General features: G+C 47.7%; 1 protein-coding gene and 1 long non-coding RNA gene across 2 annotated transcripts; one reads left to right on the forward strand and one right to left on the reverse strand.

The window, feature by feature from the left end:
• The first annotated feature begins 1,175 nt into the window (after positions 1-1,175).
• Positions 1,176-24,023, forward strand: AP5Z1 (adaptor related protein complex 5 subunit zeta 1). The gene is made up of 17 exons (XM_083413474.1): positions 1,176-1,331; positions 2,408-2,545; positions 2,848-3,034; positions 3,326-3,470; positions 4,829-4,938; positions 5,291-5,459; positions 7,475-7,615; positions 9,278-9,315; positions 9,423-9,585; positions 11,020-11,198; positions 13,074-13,216; positions 14,231-14,377; positions 16,312-16,423; positions 17,202-17,299; positions 18,920-19,052; positions 20,493-20,707; positions 23,379-24,023. Exons 1-17 carry the CDS (start codon positions 1,291-1,293, stop codon positions 23,647-23,649), a joined length of 2,430 nt encoding a protein of 809 aa, XP_083269600.1. The 5' UTR covers positions 1,176-1,290; the 3' UTR covers positions 23,650-24,023.
• LOC310664039 lies at positions 20,747-22,818 on the reverse strand. The gene is made up of 3 exons (XR_014504758.1): positions 22,230-22,818; positions 21,496-21,686; positions 20,747-21,145 (listed from the first exon to the last, which is right to left on the reverse strand). It is a non-coding gene; the product is annotated as an uncharacterized lncRNA (long non-coding RNA).
• Positions 24,024-25,054: the final 1,031 nt, after the last annotated feature.

The following is a 25,054-nucleotide window of genomic DNA, read 5'->3' on the forward strand; positions in this document are numbered from 1 at the left end:
GCTTCGCCCCTGTTACCCAGCTATGTAGCTCAATAAAGGTTCTTGGTGCTATTGCTGTGTCTTGCCTCATGGGAACCTACCTATACTTCACTGGTGACGAAGGTGGGATGCTAGGCTAGTCTTACTGACCAGTGATTTAAATCAAGTCTTATTGACTAGTGATTTTAATTGTGATCAATTTGATTTAAATCAAATCCACCCTGGTTCTGAGCAGGGGCACACCTTTTCCGTGTTTTTATAACGTAACTGCCCTGTGATCCTCGGATGAAGGGCAATGTGGAAATTTAAAAAATGAAATAAAATAAGACATAAGACCACTGTTCATGTATGCCACCACAGCAGCAAGAATCCTTGTGGCAAGAAACTGGAAAGATTAAAAAATGCTGACAATTACAGACAGGCAGATACTTTTGCTAGAATACCTACAATAGCAAAATTGACAGGAGTTAGAGGAGTAGTGAACCAGAAAATATTTAGAGAATGGAGAATATTTAAGGATTATATACCAACGATACAATACTAGCAGAACTCAAGTGGTACATGTAAACAAAATGCATAACAAACATCGTTTTTGGAGTAAATAGGAACAATACTAAAGATTAGGAAACTGTGTGACAAAAAGAAAGATAGTGTAAACAGTGCAATGAGAACGAATGGAAGACTCGTTTTAAGTGCTTATTAAGATGTTAATAGGAAGATTACATATGCAAATTTGTTTTTGCTCCTTTCTTCTGTTTCCCCCCTTCTTTTCTGCAATTTTTTCTCTCTTCCTTTTCTTTTCTCCCCCCTTTCTCTTTATATTTTCTTCCTGCAAGTGTGAATTCTTTGTCAATTTTTGAGTATATGTGTGTAATTTACACTAGTAAAAAAGGAAATTAAAAAAACAAACTGCATTTTCAAGCCGCTAGTCCTCTGTGTCCTCTCCCATCATTTCCTGCTCCTTATGAGATCCTACCCCCGGCCAGCCCTTAAAGCTGTGCCCTCACGCGCACCTGACAATTAAAGACCTCTGCAAACACAATAGGGCCTCCCCCATCCCTAGCCCACGTGCAAAGAAGGTCGCCAAATCCCATATAGGAAGAAGAGGCGCCTCCTCCTCCTCCCTCCCGGAACTGTGGCGCCGAGGAGGCCGGTTTCCACACGGACGGATTTGAAGAGGGACCCGCGCGCATGCCCAGAAGTGTTCGGGCGGAGAATAACCCGGAAGTAAAGGAAGCGCTGGCTGTGCACTCCCCAAATAAGTCCGGACACCCCCCCCCCTATTTTCCTTTTTTCTTTTTGGAAAATAGGATGTATTCCGCGGGGACGGAGAGCTTCCTGCGCCAGGCCAGGTAGGGGGAGGCCAAATGGGGGGGCTGGGGAAGGGGGAGCCCCGGGGGGGGAGAGCAGAAGCCCTCCAGAGGCTTTGGGTTCCAGCTGCTTCTTTGGGCGGAGGCTGAGTTGGGGCTTGCCAGCTTCCTCTTCTTTATTAATATTACTACTATTATGTATTTATTTATTTGTGCCTCGCCTTTTGCCCTGGCAGATACTCTTTTTTGTGTGCTTTTTGAGTACTTTATTGATTGAACACTCTATAACAGAAAACTGTACAATAGATATTATAAACAAAATGAGAAATACAAAATAAACGGTTCTTCATTCTTCGACTAATGCATGCTTTGGACATCCAAAGTACTGTTAGATAGATAGATAATTTATTACGGTCGGAGACCAGCTTATAAAACACACTTGGGGGTACAATCCCAGAAGGAAAACGAACATTTAAAACAATGTACAAAAATAAATTTAAAATTTATAAATGCGAAAAGCTTAAAACTTTAATCCAAAGTACTGTATTTTAATATTTTGTTGGAAGCCACCCAGAGTCGCTGGGGAAACCCAGCCAGATGGGCGGGGTATAAATAAATTAATAATAATAATAATAATAATAATAATAATAATAATAATAATAATATTAACTTATTGCAACAGCCCTGTGAGGGGAGGTTATGTTGAGAGGCAGTGACTGACCCAAGGACACCACAGGGAGCTTCACAGGATTCTGTGAAATGTGAAGACTTCCTCTTGGTTAAGATATAAGGGCACAGAAAGAGCCTTGCTTTATCAGGCCAGTGGCCCATCTATCCTGTTCTCACGGTGGCCAACCAGATGCCTCTGGAAAACATGCAGTGCTCTGGTTTGCTCCTTGCAAACCATTTTCACAATGGAAATATAAGAGTATGCAAGGGTCTGCCTGGTGCTTTGCCAGCCCACAAGCCATCCAGCCCACCCGGTTGTCACTGAAGTTGCCAGCAGAGTCTTTCCCAGCCCAGTGTATGGCAAAGCAACTACTGTCGTGGTTGGCAAAGGCCTGATGTGGAAGTTTGCAAAACGGAGATTTCTTAATTTCTATATGCTTTCCTATTAGGGAGATCCAGGATGAAGAACTGAGAAAATTCATTTCACGAATCACAGGCTTTCTCCAAAATCAAGACTTCGGAAATGAGACTGTCGATAGCTTGCAAAGACTGTTTTTGATCGTCTCAGCCACTAAATATGGACAGAAGTAAGTGAAGGCAAATGCTGGTTTTAATAAGTCCAAGCAAACATCTGTAGCATATTTAAAGCTCTGTTAATCAAATGCTACAAGTGTCTCCGTAGAACTATGATGTGAGTGGCTTTCCTTACCTTGGGCTGGTTCCCTTTCATACTGGTGTTCAGTCAGTAGAATATAACAAATATTAAAACATCTTACAGTGCAATGCTATACATGGCTTCCCAGTTTGACTTACTTCCAGATATGTGTGCATTGATTGCACCCTTAGCTTCTCTTCATTTCGCTGCTTATGTTGATGATGCTTTTTGCAGAATAGATGGCAAATTTCTGGAACTTCTGCAGACAGTGTTGCATCTGCCAAAGACTCCTGAGCAAGTCCAGTTTCTTTGTGCTGCCATCCTGAGAGAGACGTCACTTTGTAATGATTTATCTGTGTCTTGGGATAACATCCAGGACACCAAGCTCCTGAGCCTTGCCTTCTCCATCGTGCTAGCCCAGGTAAGTGAACTGTGATTCTGGAAAGACCACAGTTTGGTTCTTTGCTTTGTTTCCCTGTGACTGTGGCCCGTTTCACACCCAGATTTTGGACATGGTATAGTTTTTTCTTGTCGTTTTTTAAAAATGCTCCCCCATCTGGCGAGATCTGGTCTATGCCAAATTCCAGGCACCCTAAACTTTTTTTAGTTGTTCACTCAGAATCTTAAATGAATTGCCAGAGGGCAGGTGCCTTTTGCATAAGCTCAGCCCTTGTGGCTTGTGAGCCTTCAAAATCTTTGCTTTTATCCAAAGGGCAGCAAAAAGGCAGTGGTGGAAGCTTTTGGGCAGCGTGTGGTGAAAGTCCTGGAAGGCAGGCTTCCTGAAGGTCAAAATGCACGGCACCTTCTCCCCCTCCTTTCAAAAATCATCAGCTTTCTACCGATGAGCCTTAATGAAGGTAAGTGCAAGAAGTGGGCAGGCTGGTTGTATCTACTTTGGTTTTTTTACTAGAACCCCAACCTCTGAGCTGAGGAACTGAACTAATCTGAGAGTCCTTTCACACAAAACTTCAATCCTGGTTAGCGTTCCTCCTTTTAAGAGTCTTGTTCAGGTGCTATTCTGAGACACTAGGGGGTGTGAAATCCTTGCGTATCTCCTAGAGATCTGCCGGTAGACCCAGATCTGCCTTCCGTCCACCCTCCTGTAGAAAACAACCAAGTTAGTTTGAGGCTGGGACTTTGAACATTTGTTTTAGTCATTTGAAATTGTAAACCACTATGGGTGCCTCAGCAGAAAGGCAGTATATTGTTCAGCCCAGACACTGAGGTCCAGCTCCAAGGGCCTTCTGGAGGTTCCCTCACTCAGAGAGGTAAGGTGAGGTTACAAGGAACCAGGCAAAGAGCCTTCTCAGTAGTGGCGCCCTCCCTGTAGAACACCCTCCCACCAAATGTCAAGGAAATAAACAACTATCTGACTTTTAGAAGACATCTGAAGGCAGTCCTGTTTAGGGAAGTTTTTTTATGTTTGATCGTGTTTTTAATATTCTGTTGGGAGCCACCCAGAGTGGCTGGGGAAACCCAGCCAGATGAGTGGGGTATAAATAATAAAATCATTATTATTGTTATTATTATTCAGACTAGTCTTCCCCAGTGTAGTGCATTGCGTATGTTTTGGCCATGCCAAATTTGGTATTGTGGGTTTTGTCATCCAGAACCTCAGGAGGGGAGCAGTTTGAAGAAGGTTTTTAAAATGTTTTGAACCATGCTGAGGTCTGTGGATGAAGGGCAATATACTTAATAATAATAATAACCTAGACACTGCCAGTGTCTAAAGCAGGTAGCTGTTCTGCTCTGCTTAGGCAGTCACCCAATATATTTTCAGCCAATATTACAGAGATGAGGTTTTAGAGGCTAAGGGGTTTGCTGTTTCGCAGGAGCAATTAAGTGCCATAAACATAGGCTGCAGCCAGCCCAATGTAATTAGGAAATGCTGGAGGTGTTTATAGGAGGGTAGTCTCTTCTGGTTCCTGGTAAGAATCCCAGTTCCAGCCTCTTTTCTCCACAGATGAGGATGCGTGGGTAGAATAAATTGTGGGTGTCAAAGATGCAAATTCACAGGAACAGCTCTTCTGTTGATCTGCAGACTTTTCTTGCTCCTGGCCCCAAGCACTAAGCTCTTCTCTGGACAGTGTAGGGACAGATGAAGCTGTAGGTGGACCCGAGGCTGCCTGATGGTGAACCATTGGAATTGCCAAGACTCCCCACAGTCGTCCTCTGTTTTGTCTTTCTGACGGGCTGTGTTGCTTTCGATCCATAGATCAGATCAATCTGCTCAGCAAAAGGATGGTGGACTGGCTGAGGTATGCCAGCGTCCAGCAAGGAGTCCCCCAGTCCTCAGGAGGCTTCTTCAACCCTCGAGCAAGACAGGTGCGGAACTGCAGCTCCAGGGGGCATGAACCCGGGCTTACTTTTTAAGAGAAGGCACATGGAAAAACCACCCAGCGAGTCAAGTGCACAGACGCAGATTCTGCACTGGGGTGACCCTGAATCCTGCCCTTCCTCCAAGGAGCTCGGAGTGACTTGCATAGTTCACCTTTGCCCTTGCAGCATGGGAGTTTCCCCCAGGCATCCAGTTGGCCACTGTGAGAACAGCAGGACGCTGGACAAGGTGGACCACTGGTCTGATTCTCATGTCTGGCCTTTCAACACCTGGGCTCTCTGGTCCTGATTCTCTGCTTTCTAAGTAGCGGTTTACTCTGCTCTTTCTTCCGCCCCACAGCCTGGCCCCATCATGGAGGTGGACGGCACAGCCACCACGGACTTCTTCACTGTGCTCTCAGTCGGTCAGTATTACACAGAGGACCAGTGGTTCAACATGCAGGCCTTCTCCATGCTGCGGAAGTGGCTGCTGTGCTACGGGAGCAACGGAGCTAGTAGTCCAAATTCAGGTGAGGGTCTAGAGAGGTGGAGGGGAGGGCACTGTGCATACAGCCAATGAGGAACATGATTGGCAGCCGCCGTCAACACATCTGCTGTTATGGTAAGACACCAGGGGATCAGATGGCGAACAGCATTGTTTACAGCAGCATGCTCCATACCGGATAGATAATAAATACAATATTAAGTAAAAGTAAAGGGACCCCTGACCATTAGGTCCAGTTGTGGCTGACTCTGGGATTGCGGCACCCATCTCGCTTTATTGGCCGAGGGAGCTGGCGTACAGCTTCCGGGTCATGTGGCCAGCAGGACTAAGCCGCTTCTGGCAAACCAGAGCAGTGCACAGAAACGCCGTTTACCTTCCCGCCAGAGCGGTACCTATTTATCTACTTGCACTTTGACGTGCTTTCGAACTGCTAAGTTGGCAGGCGCAGGGACCGAGCAATGGGAGCTCACCCTGTCACGGGGATTCGAACCGCCGACCTTTTGATCGGCAAGTCCTAGGATCTGTGGTTTAACCCACAGCGCCACCCACGTCCCACTAAATACAATATTATTGGTTTGTTATAATGGGGGGGGGGGCTTTTCTTTTGGGTTGATATGTTATTTGTATTTCTTAAAAAAACAAAACCTCTCTCTCTCTATATATAAATATATAGTGAAGAGAGTGTGACTTTCCAATCACGAATTAAACCACGAGGTCTCATGAGGAGAGGTTTCCTGTTGCAACTCTGCACAACCCACTGCTTATTCCAATGGGCTCCTGATGGGGCAGCTAAGTTGTGCTGTGTCTCTGCATTGAGTGTGATTAGACCATTCAATTGCACCTCATGCAGAGAGGCAGTAGAGTTAGCGGCCCTTAGAGGAACTGTGCCCAGAACAGGGACTCAAGCAGAAACATTGGGGTGGGGAAAGAAGTTGGGCCCTTCTGAGTCTAGGCAGTGTTTACCATCTTGCGGTCTTAAAAGTAAACACTCTTGTATGAAAAGAATGAGCTGCACTTTCAATTTTAAATGAGTTAGAATGTGTGTTAGAAATTTAGGGGACCTTTGAGGAAAATAGGAAATTGACAGAGATAGATATTTACTTAATAATGATTTGAAATTTGAACTTGAACCTACTTAGTATGTTGGTAGGTTCTTAGCCTTACAGTCATACCTTGGTTTTCAAACAGCTTAGTTCTTGAACGTTTTGGCTCCTGAACGCCACAAACCGAGAAGTTACTGTTCTAGTTTGCAAACTACTTTTGTAAGCCAAACGTCCGATGGGGATTCTGCGGCTTTCTGCAGGAGCTTCCTGCAGCCAATCAGAAGCCACGCTTTGGTTTCCGAAGTTTTGGAAGTCGAACGGAACGGATTCCGTTTGACTTCTAAGGTACATCTGTATTTGTTAGGTTTTTTTTCCTTCCTGTCTTTAATTATTTTCTTTCTCCTTAATTTTTTTTTCTTATCTTGTAGAAGACAAGCTGCATAAAATGTGAGATTGTATCAGGCTGAATTTATTGATTGTGTTTTGCCGATTTGGAATGTTTTGTACGCTCTATTTTGATTTTAAGTTAATAAAATTACTAGAAAAAGAAACCCAGGAAACCTTTCACTGACTCATCTTGCCCTATCTTTCTGTTTGCGTGTGTGATTTTTAATCGTATAGAGAACAAGCAGAAAATATAAAGTTGACATATAACCTCACCCCATAACAAAACAGGAGTTAGGACCATAAATGAGAAAACTATACATCAGTGAGAAGCAAAAATAGGTACAAATAGAAGAATAGGAGCTGAATCTTAACAGAAGACAGGGAGGAGATCAGGCAAGCCAAATTGCCCTGGTGATTGCCAACAGATGTTTTTGTCTGTGTGATTCAGAGGTATATAAAACAAAGTCCCACCATATTGCACTCAAAGACTGCGGCTGTTCTTTACCTTGCAGCAAACGTAGGTTGTGGGAAATCTTTTTTCAAGACTGCGATGTTCCTACAGCACGCTTGCATGAATAAACTGCTCACCTTGTCCCCGCTTTCTTTGCAGATGATAAATCGGAGGTGGACGGCTCCGTCATGTCCATGGTCTCCGTCACCTCCACCTCCAGCCGCCTGCTCCCCCCCAAGGAGCGCTTGCGGGAAAAGGCCTTTGAGTACTGCCAGCGGCTTATAGAGCAAAGCAACCGCCGTGAGTCCCCTTTTCTGTGCTTGGCTTGTTTCCTGCTGGTGAGGGTGACAAGAGATTTAGGGATGCTGTTTGCTCTTTCACGCCTTCTCTTTTCCGCCTCCTATTTCGCACTGTAACTTGCACAGAAATTAATTTTTTTCATGCACCCATATTTCTGAATCCCCTTCTGGAGTCTTTCCTCCCAACTATTCCTCCAGTTGTCTGTGGGGAAGGAAAGGTCCAGCTTTTCCAGGAGAAGCAGCAGGTGGAGGTGTCTGTTTTGGCTCACATGCCGACTCAGTTGTCACAAGCTAGGTATATTTAACTTGGAGAAGAGCAGACTGAGAGGTGCCATGATAGCCACCTTAAATATCTGTAGGGCTGGCACGTAGAAGATGGAGCAAACTTGTTTCCTGCTGCTCCAGAGGGCGGGACCCAAACTAATGGATTCAAATTGCAAGGAAGGAGATTCTTACTAAGCATTAGGGAGAACTTCCTGATGATAAGAGCTGTTTGGGCATGGAAAGCTGGTTTAGGGAAGCTTTTAATGTTTGATGCATTACTGTTTTTTAATATTTTGTTGGAAGCTGCCCAGATTGGCTGGGGAAACCCAGCCAGATGGGCGGGGTATAAATAATAAATTATTATTATTATTATAAAGAGTCCCTCGGGAGGTGGCAAACTCTCCTTCCTTGGAGGTTTTTAAGCAGAGGTTGAATGGCCACCTGTCAGGGGTTCTTTAGCTGCCATTCCTGCATCTCAGGGGGTTGGACTAGATGATGATGATGATGATAATACTTTTTTTATACCCCACCCATGTGGCTGGGTTTCCCCAGCCACTCTGTGCAGCTCCCAACAGAATATTAAAAACACAATAAAACATCAAACATTAAAAACTTCCCTAAACAGGGCTGCCTTCAGATGTCTTCTAAGAGTCAGATAGTTGTTTATTTCCTTGACATCTGATGGGAGGGTGTTCCACAGGGCGGGCGCCACCACCAAGAAGGCCCTCTGCCTGGTTCCCTGTAACCTCCCTTCTCGCAGTGAGGGAACCGCCAGAAGGCCCTTGGCGCTGGACCTCAGTTTCCGGGCAGAATGATGGGGGTGGAGACACTTCTTCAGGGACACTGGGCCGAGGCCGTTTAGGGCTTTCAAGGTCAGCACCAACACTTTGAATTGTGCTCGGAAACTTAACTGGGAGCCAATGTAGCTCTTTCAGATTACAGTGGTGCCTCGCAAGACGAAATTAATTCGTTCTGTGAGTTTTTTCGTCTTGTGAATTTTTCGTCTTGCGAAGCACGGTTTCCCATAGGAAATGCATTGACGGTTTCCCATAGAAATGCATTGAAAAAGGCGCAAGACGTTTTCGTCTTGCAAAGCAAGCCCATAGGGAAATCTGTCTTGTGAAGCAACTCAAAAAACAAAAAACTCTTTCGTCTTGCGAGTTTTTCGTCTTGCGAGGCATTTGTCTTGCGAGGTACCACTGTATATGGTCTCAGCGGCCGCTCCCAGTCCCCAGTCCAGCTGCTGCATTCTGGATTAGTTGCAGTTTCCGGGTCACCTTCAAAGGAAGCCCCACGTACAGCTCATGGCAGTAGTGCAAGCGGGAGATAACCTGTGGGGTCCCTTTCCAAGTTGTATGTTTCTGTGGTTCTATGAGATCAATTTTGTTTTGTCTGCCAGGGGCTCTGAAGAAAGCCGACGGGGAGCTTCAGAAAGCTGTAAGTATCCTGGAGGAAGGTCTTGGGGCTTGAGCAGGAATCTTGGGCAGCCATGACGTCACGGAATCCGTGACGGTGACGTCTCTCCCCCTCTTTCCCTCGCACAGTGCCTTATTGAAGCCATCACCATCATGGATATCATTTGCAGACAGGACTCTTCCTACGTCTACCGCTCACTCTCCTGCCTGAAAAACGTGCACAGCCGGATCAGCGGGGACCTGTCTTATGCCAGGGTGCTGCTGCCCATTGCCCAGTTCTTTCTGAACCACAGTGAGTATGATATGATATGACATGACATGATAGCCATGTTCAAATATATAAAAGGATGTCACATAGAGTAGGGAGAAAGGTTGTTTTCTGCTGCTCCAGAGAAGCGGACACGGAGCAATGGATCCAAACTACAAGAAAGAAGATTCCACCTAAACATTAGGAAGAACTTCCTGACAGTAAGAGCTGTTCGACAGTGGAATTTGCTGCCAAGGAGTGTGGTGGAGTCTCCTTCTTTGGAGGTCTTTAAGCAGAGGCTTGACAACCATATGTCAGGAGTGCTCTGATGGTGTTTCCTGCTTGGCAGGGGGTTGGACTCGATGGCCCTTGTGGTCTCTTCCAACTCTATGATTCTATGAGTAAGGCTGGCCGGCTGAAACTGCCTGGGTAGGGAGGGCAGCTGCGATGCCAGACAGCTTCCCCCACAGCCTCCCTTTCCCTCTGACTCCGCCCGGGGGAGGGAGGCCAGAGATGGGAGCCAAATTCCTGCCAGGGAGATTCCTGTCCTTGCAGGCAGCAAGGGGCAGTTTGCTTGCCTTGCGTTTCCCTCTCAGCAAAAGCAGGAAGCTGGACTCCAAGCAATGCATGGTGGGTGGCGGGAGGAAATTGGGTTTGTCACAAACTCACCCCAGACATCACGTCTAAACTGAGAAAGGGACTTTTTATTAGAAAAGGGGAAAAAGGGAAAGCAGAGAGTAATAATAATAATAATAATAATTAATAATAATAATAATAATAATAATAATAATAATTAATAAAAAAATTATTTATACCCCACCCTCCCCAGCCAAAACCGGGCTCAGGGCGGCTAACACCAGGTAAAAACAAAGGATTAAAATACAACTTAAAAACAAGATTAAAATACAACATTAAAATGCAGCCTCATTTCAGTAGAAACTCAAATCGAAAACTTTTTGGGGATGAATACTTCAAATCTTCCCCAAGGCCAGCTGTCCAGACTGGTCCTACGTGGGCCAGAAAAAAAGCCAGGGAAGTCCCCAAATAGGAGCTCCGTCACAGAAAGAGAAAGGAAAAAAGAAAGAGGGGGAGGGGATCAAGTTGATTCCAAGCCAAAGGCCAGGCGGAACAACTCTGTCTTACAGGCCCTGCGGAAAGAAACCAGATCCCGCAGGGCCCTGGTCTTATGAGACAGAGCGTTCCACCAGGCCGGAGCCAGTGTTGAAAAGGCCCTGGCTCTGGTTGAGGCTAATCTGACTTCCTTAGGGCCCGGGACCTCTAGGGTGTTGTTATTTATGGACCTTAAGGTCCTCTGTGGGGCAGACTGGGAGAGGCGGTCCTGTAGGTATGAGGGTCATAGGCCATGAAGCGCATTACGAAAGCACCCTCAGATTCCCCCTCCCCAGGGCTGACTAAAGCAGGATGGAGAATGCTGAATTTATGCATGCGTACGTGTGTGTTTCTATCCTCGCTTCCCAGGTGAGACGGCTGCTGTGGACTCCGAAGCTGTTTACAGGCACCTGTTCACCAGAGTTCCCGCTCAGCTTTTCCACAGCCCGATGCTGGCCTTTGAGTTTATCCAGTTCTGCAGGCACAACATTCGGTTCTTCACTGAGAAACTCAGCATCTTCCGACAGAACTTCCCAAACCTATTCAAGGTACTTGGTAGCAAGACTCTCACGGGGCCACATTGGCAGAAGTTAAAAGCTGTTGGAGAATGTGCAGGTGGCTTCTGCTTTTTCATCCAACTGCTCTTAGTTGGCTCTTTCTCAGGGCCATGATTATTATTCTTATTATTATTACTATTATTACTATTATTTTATTTAACGTATTTATATGCAGCCTTCCTCCCAAGTTGAGATTCAAGGCACCTTCCACCATTTAAAAGCGACATTATGAAATACAAAGGAATAAAAACATCAAAACAACATTTAGAATTAGCAAAATTAAAATCCAGTTTGCGGGTGGCGCTGTGGTCTAAACCACTGAGGCTAGGGCTTGCCGATTGGAAATCCAGTTGGCAGTTCAAATCCCCGCGATGGGGTGAGCTCCCGTTGCTTGGTTCCTACTCCTGCCAACCTAGCAGTTCGAAAGCACCCCAAAAAGTGCAAGTAGATAAATAGGTACCACTCTGGTGGGAAGGTAAACGGCGTTTCCGTGCGCTGCTCTGGTTCACCAGAAGCGGCTTAGTCATGCTGGCCACATGACCCAGAAAAACTGTCTGCGGACGAATGCCAGCTCCCTCAGCCAGTAAATCAAGATGAGCACCACAACCCCAGAGTCTTTTGCAACTGGACTTAATGTCAGGGGTCCTTTACCTTTACCTTGCTCTCACAGCAGCCCAGTGGTCAGCGTTGCCTGCACGTTAGTTTCCAAAGGCCTGTCTCAACAGGAAGGTCTTAGCCTGCCAGTGGAAGGATGACAGGGAGGGAGCCAGGCTGGCCTCTCTTGGGAAGGAATCCCACTATATGGGAGCAGCTGCAGAAAAGGCCCTGTCTTTGCTGGGTCACCCCCCAACCATGCCTCTGATGTTGATGGGACCGAGAGAAGGTGCTCACCCAAGGACCTTAGCACCCCCAGGCAGGTTTGCAGAGGGAGATACGATCTTTCTGGTAGCCTGTCCCAAAGCCACACAGGGCTTAATTAGCACCTTGAACAAGGGATTAACCTGCTCCCTGTAACCAGCCCCAGTCAGCAATCTGGCCACAACTTCAGGAGCAATGGAGATCCAAGGGAGAGAGGACACCCATGCCAGATTTACGTATAACCTAAAAAAGCTATAACTTAGGGCCCCACTCTCTTGGGGGCCCCCAAAAAAATTAAAAGAAAAAGGCCCTGCATATACATTTCCAAAATATGAGATAAAAAACAAATAAAATAAAACCTACATACAGCAACAGTGTTTTGTGTTGTTTCGGTTCCTATGATGTAAGTCATGGGCCCCGCCTGCTAGCCTGCTCCCTCAAATATCCCTGGTTTGCTCCTTTCTATATATAGGGTGCCTACATTCTGCATGTGCAAATGGCTTTAGATACCTATTAGGTCCATAAATCACTGTATAGCATATATTCAACAAGAAAAACAGCAACAATTTGTTGTTGACAAAGGACAGCTGGACATATAAAGGGCCCCATTACCTTCAGTAGCTTAGGGCCTCATCCAACCTAAATCCAGCCCTGGGGGAGACCCACCTGTGTGGCCAGCTGTGACTATTGAGGAAGAGCCAGAGGTTGTCTTGTTTAGCTTTGCAGCATCTCCAGCTAGGGAAGTCTTGGGACGCTTGAGAACTGCTGCCAACCAGAGTAGGCATCATTGTTCTAGATGGGCCCAATGGCCTGCCCAAGCTTCAGGCACCGCCGTGTCCTTTGTATGGGAGGAGCTTTAGGGTCTGGGCTTCCCCTCCTCCTGCTTCCCCCTTGGATCATTGGCTCTGCTGTCTTCCCTAGTGAGAGGATCTATAGTGGGAGAATCCACTATGGAGGGAGAGCAGGCCCACTCATTGCAGTTTCATCTCGTTCCCCCCTCCCTTGCAGTTCCTGGCATGGAACAGCCCAGCCCTTGTCGCTGATTATATGGACCTTCTGCCAGCCCTGCTTGGGACCGACACGGCTCTGGAGGTCTTCCACCTGTTGCTCGACTTGCCTTGTGTGGCAGTGGCGCTGGATGTCCAGCTGAGGTAATAGCTCTACTCCCAGCAGCCTAGCGCCAGGTAGCACAGAGTAATGCTATTACAGTGGTACCTTGGTTCTCAAACTTAGTCCGTTCCAAAACCAAAGTGTTCCAAAACCAAGGCACGCTTTCCCATAGGAATTCAAAAACAGATTAATCTGTTCCAGACTTTTAAAAACAACCCCTAAAACAGCAATTTAACATGAATTTTACTATCTAATGAGACCATTGATCCATAAAATGAAAGCAATAATGTTCAGTGTTCTGTACTATAAAATAAATAGGACAGTATTGTAGATGATAAAAAAAAATTAAAAAAAAAATTTCTTACCTGCACTGATGATAGTCATTGTTTGAATGGGGGGCTTTTATCCATTTCCCCAGTCACACAATAAATCTGAAGAAGTGTGCATGCACACGAAACCTCATACCGATAACAAACTTAGTTGGTCTCTAAGGTGCTACTGGAAGGATTTTTTTTATTTTGTTTCGACAATCAATCAGTCAGTCAGTCAATCAGTAGATGAACTGGGTTCCACGCAGTCACAAAAACAAATTAACCGAAAAAGCCTCAAAAACAAAAACGCAAAATAAATAGCAAAAACAAAAGCAATAAACTTATTCCGTTGCGGAAGTCCGTTTGACTTCCAAAACGTTCAAAAACCAAGGCGCAGCTTCTGATAGGTGCAGGTGGCCCGGAAACAATAGCCGACAGACACATCGGACATTCGGCTTCCGAAAAAGCTTAGAAACCCGGAACACGTACTTCCGGGTTTTCGGCATTTGAGAACCAAGGCGTTGGAGAACCAAGGTACCACTGTCCTATTTTATATTTATTTATACCCAGACCAGGACTCAAGGCAGCTGATCAGTTAAAATGGAAAAAGCTCATCCTTAAATGCAAGGCTGAGCTAATATGCCTTTACAGGCTTGTAGGAAGAAGTGGGGGCTTCTTGTGGCCAGATTCCTAACGGACGGTACTTTTGAACAAGGTGTGTGTGGGCTTTTCGTCTGTCGCTAGGTCTGCCCTGACCCCCCTGCCTGAGAGGACTCCAGTGGACCCTGCTCTGAAGCCAGCCACCTGCCTGGAAGCTTACCGCCACCCGGACTACAGAGCCCTCTTCCAGTATCTCCTTCGGGTCGAGTCGGCTCCCGGAGACCCCGGCAGGTAAGCAGCCATCCCTGAAACAAGCTGCTCTTCTTACTTCATTTGATGCTGTCTATTTTGGGGGTACTCACACCTTGCCCGCTAAACATCCCGAGGCATCTTATGATATAATCAAAGTACTGTTGCAGTTGGGGGGGGGTGGCAAATCTTTTTCAAAATGGGTTTCATTTTTTTGTCCAAATTGGTCACTAATTAAAACAAATTAAACCGAAACAAATAGACGTTTTCCCAAATCTGAACAAATTTAACATTTTTCCAAAACTGACTTCCTGCACTCCCTCCTGGATGTGTTGATGTAGTAGTGTGAGAGCCAGTGTGGTGTAGTGGTTAAGAGCGGTAGTCTCGTAATCTGGGGAACCGGGTTTGCGTCTCCGCTCCTCCACATGCAGCTGCTGGGTGACCTTGGGCCAGTCACACTTCTCTGAAGTCTCTCAGCCCCACTCACCTCACAGAGTGTTTGTTGTGGGGGAGGAAGGGAAAGGAGATTGTTGGACGCTTTGAGACTCCTTCAGGTAGTGATAAAACGGGATATCAAATCCAAACTCCTCTTCTTCTTCTTCTTCTTCTTCTTCTTGGTGCTGCATCATAGAATCTATTCCAAACCCCTGCAATGCAGGAATCTCAGCTAAAGCATCCACGACCAATGGCCATTTAAGCACTGCTTAAAAACCTCCAAGGAAGGAGAGTCCACAACCCCTGAGGGAGTCTGTTCCACTGTCAAACAATTCTTACTGCTCCTGATGTTCAGTCACAATCTCCTTTCTTGCCACTTGAAGCCATGGGTTCGAGTCCTGCCCTCCAGAGCAGGAGAGAACTGTTGGCAAACACTCCTGGGGGGGGGGGGGGGATGGCAGACCCCCAGTACCTCTGAGCGTCTCCCAGTAGGCATGTCTCTGGAACGGCATGTCCCTTCACTCCAGACTGCTCCTCTGCGACGCTTCTCATATGAAAAGTGCACACAAGTCTTCTGGCATCACACAGCAAGAAGATAGAGACATCCGTAGGTCTAAACTACGTTTTATTCACAATATATACAGAGAGTCCATAATCATGTCTGTTCTCCAAACTGGTAGAAAACGGAAAGCATATAGCAAAAGTGAAAGTATAGTCCAATAATGCTCTCAGACGGAAGGGAGAAGACAGTCTTCCATTCCCACACTCTTCTCAGACATCTCATGTGATTTACAGTGGTGCCTCGCAAGACGAAAAGAATCAGTTCCGCGAGTCTTTTCGTCTTGCGGTTTTTTCGTCTTGCGAAGCAAGCCCATTAGCGGATTAGCGCTATTAGCACTATTGGCAGTTTAAGGGCTATTAATGGCTTTTTAAGGCTTAAGGGATTAGCGGTTTAGCTGCTAAAAGGCTTTTAGCAGCTTAGCGCTTCAGAAAAAGGGGTTGGGGAGCGAAAAAAAAACTCAAAAATTTTCGTCATTTTCGTCTTGCGAAGCAAGCCCATAGGGAAATTCGTCTTGCGAAGCGCCTCTGAAAACTGAAAACCCTTTCGTCTTGCGGGTTTTCCGTCTTGCGAGGCATTCGTCTTGCGGGGCACCACTGTATACTAACCACACTAGGCAGCATTGATTATGTAAAATCCTAACAAAAACAACCTTGCTCCATCTTCCATGTGACGGCCCTTCTTCTATCTTAAGATGTGATTAAAAACCTCCAAGGAAGGAGAGGCGATCACCTCTTGTGGGATTCTGTTCCACTGCTGAGCAGCTCGTACCGTCTGAAAGCTCTTCCTGATGTTGAGTCGGAATCTCCTTTCTTGCAACTTGAAGCCTTGGGTTCGAGTCCTCTCTAGAGCAGGAGAAAACTAGCATGCTCCCTCCTCCATGTGACAGCCCTTCAGATATTTGCCCCTTTGGTCTGATCTAGCTGCAGCCAGACTCTTCTGATGCTCTTATGGGTTCTTCCATTGTGGTCCCGTCCCCCAGGTTGACTCCCATCCGCCAGCTCCTGGGATCCATGGCCAGTTCCCCTCGCGTGGTGCAGTGTGCAGAGAGCGTCCCTGTCTTACTGCAGCTCTACTTTGGAGTCGTAGCCGAGGTAAGGTTTGCTTCCCCCCTGCAAGGATCTGTTCCAGTTGCATTTCCTCCAGTACGCCTTCTTTAGTGAAGGTTTTAAACTAGGGCTTTAAAAATTCAAACGTCAAAAGTGCACCCAATGCTTAGGTATCTGGGTTCCTCCCCTCTCCCAAATCTGGAATCAGCTCCTGTTTTGATTCCAGAGTGTAGTCTAGGAGGGTATTCACTCTGGCCAGCATCATGGCACTGAGTCTTCTACAAGGCTGGATTATTCCATGTTACGCTTGAAACAGCCTTGAGAAGTGATGGTGTTGAGAGAGAGAGAGAGGTTGCTGATTTCTGCCTGCTGACCATGCAGACTGGCACTTGCTTCTGAGTAAGCATGGCAGGAGCAGGGACTGAGCAACGGGAGCTCACCCCATCGCGGAGATTCGAACCGCTGACCTTCTGATTGGCAAGTCCTAGGCTCTGTGATTTAACCCACAGCACCACCCGCGTCCCTCCTATGGAATAGTTACTTGACTCTTATTACTTTGTGACTCCCTGCACATATTATATGTCCTTCTATGAATTTTGAAACAGTTTGATAGTGTGATATAAATATTGTCAATATATTATTAGCCTGCATGTTGCTTGATGTTTTCAAAATGCACATGGGTGGCAGATCAGCTCAGCAGATCTTTGTTGTAGCGGGCGATGGGATGAGTGTGGCACGCAAGGGCCCGGGATTCTCCAGGATTCCCGGATCTTCCTTCGCTGAGTTAAGGCACTGAATGGTCCTGCTCTTCCTTCTTCTCCAGTTTGCAGATGGGGCTCTTGCAAACAAGCTGGTCCTGGCAATTCTGGAGAGGAGTGACCAGCTTTATGGAATCCCGGCTTTCAAGGCAGAGGTGTACAGGTGAGTGCAGACTCATCATCTCAGGTGGGGAAAGGGCAAAAACTACCATCTCCAGACTAGGGAGTTTTAAGCCCCGATAGCAACTGAAGCTCCTGGATGGAGTAGTTTTGTAATGTTTCTCCTTGAACCTTTCTCTCCAATGGAGCGGTTTTCTGATTTGATACTACATTGTCCCTTACAGTCAAGGTTCCTCTTGGGATATTATCTTTCTATTCATTGCCCTGACCTATTGGTTGCTTACGTCTCTATCCTAAGTCTGGTAGAAAGTGGTCTATTCATTTGTTTTATTTATAAAAATATTTATTTACTGCTAATTTGTTTTTTTAAAAAAATTGGAGCTGATTACAGCAATGGCACACAAAACTCATTTGATAAAAACCATATAAAAAAGTTCAAATCAGAAATCAGCTAACTTACTGTGGAAAGGTGTATTACCTGCTTAGGCATGGCGGACTAGAAAAAAAATGAGCAAGCATTTAAAAGTTGAGATAGAAGTTGTCTACTGAACCTCTAGTGGCAGAGAGTTCCACAGGACGCAGATGGTGCTAAAGGCTTGGTTTCCAAGTGATGTGTGTGTTATATTGCAACTGAAGTACTGACACTGTTCTGACCAAGCATTCTTTAACTGGAAAGGCTCCCCAAGTGGCTTACAAAAATCGGTAGTAAAACAGTCTGTACCTCCAGGCTTACAATCTCTTTAAGACACGACACACAAAGAAAAAAATGATGGGAGGGAGAGAGGAAAAAACAAGCTCCATTCATGTTCTTATGCCATTACCAAGCCAATAAACAGCTTTTTTAAAAAATGCATTGTGAGCCATCGAGACAGTAGTGCCTTTGGATAAGAAAAGTCTGGGGGTGATTGATTGGAAGAAGAGGTGGCCCTTGAGAAAATGCCAGGGCAGCAACTTGACTAAAGAAGTGTTAATTGATTAATCACAGGAGACTGAGTCTGGCATCTAAATTTGCATATTGCTGTAAAAAAAAAAAGGCATTTCTGACTCGAGACACCAGCTCTCTTTGCTTTAAGGCGATGTGCATCTTCAGAGGCCGCCTTTTCTGTGCACAGGAGAGAAAATGCCTCTTTTTTTTTTTTTAAGTTCAGGTCTCTTAATTTAAATTTTTTCCTTAGCTGCTGTTTATGCGAAGGTTCCAGGGTAAAAGTGAATAAAACCAATCCCCACAGCATATAAATGCAGTTTAAAGTAAGCATTAAAAAAAACAAGAGAAAGCAGGCATACAAAACCACCCCAGAAATACAGTTCCCAAGAATTCCATCTACATGATACACATTTGTATTACAAAAAAATTGCATTTGAAAAAACCTATGCTGCCAAATAAATCAAGAGCAGACTTTTAGCTGATCTGAGGGTGTTTTGACGGAGCAAGTCCAAATCCCTTTGGCGTTGCAGCCCTAACTGATGCCTCCTCTCCTGGTGTCATCAAAGCCTTCGGGGCAAGGCCTCTGCTGCTGTGAGAGCCTCTCCCAGACCCCACCCCAAACGCCTATTCAGAAGCCTGTTCAGAAGCAGAAAGTGGCCCAAACGCTGTCTTGGAAGCCTTGCTCTCTGGGTTGCAGAGCACCCCTGGTCACCCCGGCTGTCCTCTTTTCCCTGCCAGGGTGATGAGCTCCCAGCTGTCGGTTCTGTGCAAGCTGCACCCTTCGCTGGTGGTGGAGCTGTCCCCACAGCTCTTGGAGTTTTCGGGGACGGTCACCAACATTCAGAGCAAAGAGGACCTCTTCACCGACGTGGTAAGCAGAAACCCACTTGCCCTGGTGGGTAGGACCACCTTTACATTCCCATCTGGGATACTGATTATATCCCTTATGCCGGGAGAGGGGAGCCTGCTGGCCTGCCACATGTTGCTAGATTCCATCTCCCATCATTCCTAAGGAAGTCGGATTAGCCTCAATCAGAGGCAGGGCCTTCTCAACACTGGCCCCGGCCTGGTGGAACGCTCTGTCTCATGAGACCAGGGCCCTGCAGGATCTGATTTCTTTCCGCAGGGCCTGTAAGACAGAGTTGTTCCACCTGCCCTTTGGCTTGAAATCAGCTTGATCCCCTCCCCCTCTTTCCTTTTTCCTTTCTGCTTCTGTGATGGAACTCCTCTTTGGGGACTTCCCTGGCTTTTTTCTGGCCCATGTAGGACCAGTCTGGATAGTTGGCCTTGGTGAAGATTTGATGTTTTCAGCCCCAAAAAGTTTTGGATTTGAGTTTCTACTGAAATGAGGCTGCATTTTAATGTTGTATTTTAATCTTGTTTTTACGTTGTATCTTAATCAATTGCTTTATATCTGAGCCCTGAGCCTGGTCTTGCCTGGGGAGGGCAGGGTATAAATAAAATTTATTATTATTATTATTATTATTATTATTATTATTATTATTATTATCCCTGATTAATGGGCTCAGCAGGGCTGGCTGGGGCTGATGGGAATCCAGCGACCCTGATGGGTTTCCCCAGCCACTCTGGGCGGCTTCCAACAGAATATTAAAATATAATAATCTATTTAACATTAAAAGCTTCCCTAGACAGGGCTGCCTTCAGATGTCTTCTAAAAGTCTGGTAGTTGTTTTCCTCTTTGATATCTGGTGGGAGGACGTTCCACAGGGCGGGCGCCACCACCGAGAAGGCCCTCTGCCTGGTTCCCTGTAACTTGGCTTCTCACAGTGAGGGAACCGCCAGAAGGCCCTCAGCACTGGACCCCAGTGTCCAGGCAGAATGGCCTGCAAAGTTATGCCTGAGGCCCAGGATTGTGGAGGCCCAGGATTGTAGAATTGTGGAGTTTGAAGGGACCACAAGAGTCATCTAGTCCAAGCCTCTACAGTGTAGGAATCGCAACTAAAGCACCCCTGACAGATGGCCACTCGACCTTTGTTTAAAAACCTCCAAGGAAGGGGAACCCTCCACCTTCCTAGGAAGTTGGTTCTGCTGTCAAAACAGCTCTTACCCTCAGAAAACTCCTCCTGGTTTCAGAAGGAGAGTCCTCCTTTTCTCCTAAGAACTGCTGTTCTCTCCCTGGCCAGCGACGGAGGAGGAGGAGCCACCAGGTATAGGCGAGTCAATTCCGGATTAGTTCGCCCACCCCTAGGGTCCCGCAGGCTTTCTCTGCTGCTTCCCTCTCATGTTTCTAGCCCTTTGTGAGGTCATGAGGTACGTATGCCCCCCTCTGAAGGAGTGTGCCTTCCCACAGGTGTGGACCATTGGGGAGTACGCGTCCGTAGCGCACGACAAGCGCTGCACGGTGGAGCAGATCAACAGGTTCTTCGAAGCCCTTGAGGCCATGCTCTTCGAGATCACCCAGCTGCGGCCCTTGGCCAGCATCCCCAAATACTCTCCTCGCGCCATCGCCGTCCTCATGACTGCGCTCACCAAGCTGGCATCTCGCAGCCAGGACTTGATCCCAAGGTTTGAACCTGGGGGGCGGATGGGGGGTGGGGTGGGGGAGAGCAACACTGAACGTCTGCTCTGGTTTGCGTATGCGCACCTGGTAAGAACTGATGAGGACATCCGTTAGGGCTGGGCGACATCTGGTTTTCAGCAGTGTGATATGTCGCCAGCTAAACGTCTAGTTATACTGATATATCACAACGTAAGGATGGAGCTATGTAGAGGCGTTGGCTGGCTTCGCTGTTTTTCCTGCATCGTGATTTCTGCCAGTGCCTGCTCTTGTGATTCACTGCTCCCTGTAGGAGGCGGGGGAGAGCCGAGCCAACAGAGTTTGCAGGAATCAAGTGAAGCATTGGCTGACTTCACGTTTCCCCACACATTGTGATTTTTGCATAGCCATGCCCCCAGCTAGATGGACAGGGTAAAAATAAAATTCTCCTTCTTCTCCTCCACCTCCTCCTCCTCCTTCACCACAATATACTGCCAGGTCAAAAATTATGAAAGCGGTATCACAATATGGACTGGTTTTGGACGATATATTGATATCTTGTCCAAAACAAGTAGGAAGTCCATACTGTGATAATGCTTTCATAATTTTTGACCTGGAAATATATTGTGCCCTAGACAGCGCCTGCTCTTGTGATTCGCTGAGGCGGGGGACAGCCGAGCCAACAGAGTTTGCAGGAATCGAGTGAAGCATTGGCTGACATCACGTTCCCCCCCCCCCAATTGTGATTGTGATTTTTGCATAGCTATGCCCCCAGCCATATGGACAGGAGGGAAATAAAATTCTTCTTCTTCTTCACAATATACTGCCAGGTAAAAAATTATGAAAGTGATATCACAGTATGGACTTCAAACTAGTTTTGGATGATATTGTCCAAAACAAGTTTGAAGTCCATACTGTGATATCGCTTTCATAATGTTTGACCTGGCAATATATTGTGCCCTAGACACCAGCTTGATATGGTTGGGGGGCAGTTTGGTGGGGAAGCACCTACCTCTTGAAAGGAGAGCAGTTTTCCCCAGCCTGGGCCAGAAGTTTTGGAGCAGGGGTCAGCAACCTTTTTCAGCCGTGGGCCGGTCCACCATCCCTCAGACCATGTGGTGGGCTGGACTGTATTTTTTGGGGGGGAAATATACAAATTCCTATGCCCCACAAATAACCCAGAGATGCATTTTAAATAAAAGGACACATTCCACTCATGTAAAAACACGCTGATTCCCGGACCGTCTGCAGGCCTGATTGAGAAGGCTATTGGGCCGCATCCGGTCCCCGGGCCTTAGTTTGCCTACCCCTGTTTTGGAGTATCACTTCCATCAGCCCCGGCCAGGTTGAGGAGTGCTGATGTGAAAAGTCCCAGCATCTTAGTTAGTGAGAAAGACCTGCTGTTTTGCTAATCCACTGGCAGCCACCTAGACTTGGGGTGGTGATCAGGAGGCAGATCCCATGGGTGCTATCCTGAGCCTTGCCTCTCCCCCTCTTGGTCGTCGGCAGCAAAGCCTGGTCAGTGACACGGCCCTACTGGGCAGTCGGTACCAGATCTGGCTTTAGTGGCATATGGTTTGCAAGGATTTTTGCCTCCCAGTTGTCAAAGCAATAGCAACAGCTTCAAATTCCCTCCCAAAAAATTGCCGGAAGCTTGTGGGGTTTTGCTGTGATAAAACTTGCCTCCATGACTCGGACCACCAATTCCTGGGCTGAGCATATGCTCAGAGGCCCTCCATTCCTTGGCTTTTTCCTTTACTTGGCTGAGCTGCTGCCGTTTTCCACAGATAAATACAAAGTTCCCCCTGCAAAGCTTGAACCTGCCACCCTGATTGAGACCCTGTTGGAATGACAGGTTGGCCAGTGAATTGCTTCATAGGATTTTGGACCCGAATCTTCCCTCCCAACTCAGTTCTGGTCCTTAGAACCTCAGAGGAGCCTGGCTGCTCCGTCTGGCCAAAGCCCATCTCGCCCAGCAGCCGGTCCCCACAGTGGAGACCTATGGGAAACCTGCATGAACACAGAGGTGCTCTCTCCCCCCTCACGCTTCCCAGTGGCTGGTAGTCTGGGGCAAACCAGCACAGCCACCATGGGTAAAGGTAAAGGGACCCCTGAGCATTCGGTCCAGTCGTGGAGGACTCTGGGGTTGCGACGCTCATCTCGCTTTATTGGCCAAGGGAGCCGGCATACATCTTCCGGGTCATGTAGCCAGCATGACTATGCCACTTCTAGCAAAGCAGAGCAGCGCACGGAAACGCCGTTTACCTTCCCGCCGGAGCGGTACCTATTTATCTACTTGCACTTTGTGCTTTCGAACTGCTAAGTTGGCAGGGACTGAGCAACAGGAGTTCACCCTGTCCCGGGGATTCGAACCTCCGACCTTCTGATCGGCGAGCCCTAGGCTCTGTGGTTTAACCATGGTTAGTACCCATTATTAGCCTTGCCTAGTTTGCCTAATCCCACATTAATGGCCATCACTGCCTCTTGTGGCAGTGAGTTCCATAGTTCAACTATTTGCTAGTGTGAAATACTTCCTTTGCCTTCCCCCCAAAACACTTTGCTTAACTTCCCGAGAACCCTTTACCTGGGTGAGGTGCGCAGGATATGTCTCCAAAACCTCAGGGAGCGAGGGGTGCTCTCCTTCCCGCCCTCCCCTGCGAGGTGGCTCAGCTCCGCTCTTCTTCCCGTGTCTCCCCACAGGGTGTCCCTCTTCTTGTCCAAAATGCGGACCTTCATCCAGAACCCGGCCGTCTCCTCCACCTACAGCCCCGAGGACGCGGAGGCCATCCTGACCCGGGCCACGGAGCTGATGAACTTGCTGAAGATGCCCAGCGTGGCTCAGTTTGTGCTGACCCCGTCCCCCGAGGTCTCCAGCCCCCGGTTCCACCGCGACACAAACGTTTCCCTGCCTCTCGCCATGAAGGCAGCCAGCCAGATTCTGGAGAGGGGAGCAAGCTCCGTTCCTGGCTGAGTCCTTCGGATGGAAACGTATCGTCAAGGTCTGTCGGCTGCAGGGGGCTGCCAGAGGCACAGGCAGAGTTTGGGAGGGTGTGGGACAGGAAACCCCCCCACCAGCAGAGTGGAGGGAGTCTCTCTAGGGAAGGTTTGTGGGTGAAGGAATGAAATTGGCCAAGTCAAGCCATTTCCTTTTCGAAAACCGGCTTGATTTTTCCCTTCCCAATTGTTTGGGGCGATTCTACCTCCCTTCGCTGACTTCTCAGGTGCTTCAATTTGCCTGTCCTGTGCTTGTAACTGGGCAAACAGTTTGCAGACTTCTTTCTGCAACTCTGTAATCAGTATTGTTGGATCTGGGCTTCCCTGTGAATAAAATGTTGATTTGGCATAGCCAGGCGCAGTGCAAGCTTGCTTCTTGATCTGCTGCCTCAGAAAGCAGACTTCTAGGGGCAGAAGGCTCCCGGCTCCATCTTTGGGGTCTGAGTCTCTGGACTCCCTTGGAGCAGCAAAGGGTTTGGGGCGTTTCTGCACTCTCAGCTAGCCCCACGGGCAACTCTGAGCCAGTCCCCCATTCCTTTCCCCCAGCTCTCCTTAAGGTAAAGGTACCCCTGCCCGAACGGGCCAGTCGTGTCCGACTCTAGGGTTGTGCGCCCATCTCACTTAAGAGGCCGGGGGCCAGCACTGTCCGGAGACACTTCCGGGTCACATGGCCAGCGTGACAAAGCTGCATCTGGCGAGTCAGCGCAGCACACGGAAACGCCGTTTACCTTCCCGCCAGTAAGCGGTCCCTATTTATCTACTTGCACCCGGGGGTGCTTTCGAACTGCTAGGTTGGCAGGCGCTGGGACCGAGCAACGGGAGCGCACCCCGCCGCGGGGATTCGAACCGCCGACCTTTCAATCGGCAAGCCCTAGGCGCTGAGGCTTTTACCCACAGTGCCACCCGAGTCCCCAGCTCTCCTAACATGAGCCAATTCAGAAAAGTCAGGGGTCTCAGCCTGGCCGAAGGTGTCAGGTGCAGTCCTTAGCATCTGCAGGCTCCCAGCCTGAAACCCAGGAGAGCCATTGCCAACCAGCGTTAATGGCGTTGACCTCAGCAGAAGACCAGAAGGACCTGCTGGATCAGGCCAGTTGGCCCTCTAGTCCAGCATCCTGTTCTCACCATAGCTGACCAGATGCCCCGATGGGGAGCCCGCAAGCGGGAGCTGCGCCCAAGACCCCTCTGCCCAGCTGCGATTCTCAACAATGCAGAGCTATATAGATGGTCTGATATAGTAAAAGGTAAAGGACCCCTGGATGGTTATGTCCAGTCAAAGGTGACTCTGGGGTTGTGGCGCTCATCTTGCTTTTAGGCCGAGGGAACTGGCGTTTGTCCACAGACAGCTTTCCGGGTCATGTGGCCAGCAGGACTAAACCACTTCT

Source organism: Podarcis tiliguerta (genome assembly GCF_965153285.1).
Source record: "Podarcis tiliguerta genome assembly, chromosome: 14".
Taxonomy (NCBI): Eukaryota; Metazoa; Chordata; class Lepidosauria; order Squamata; family Lacertidae; genus Podarcis; species Podarcis tiliguerta.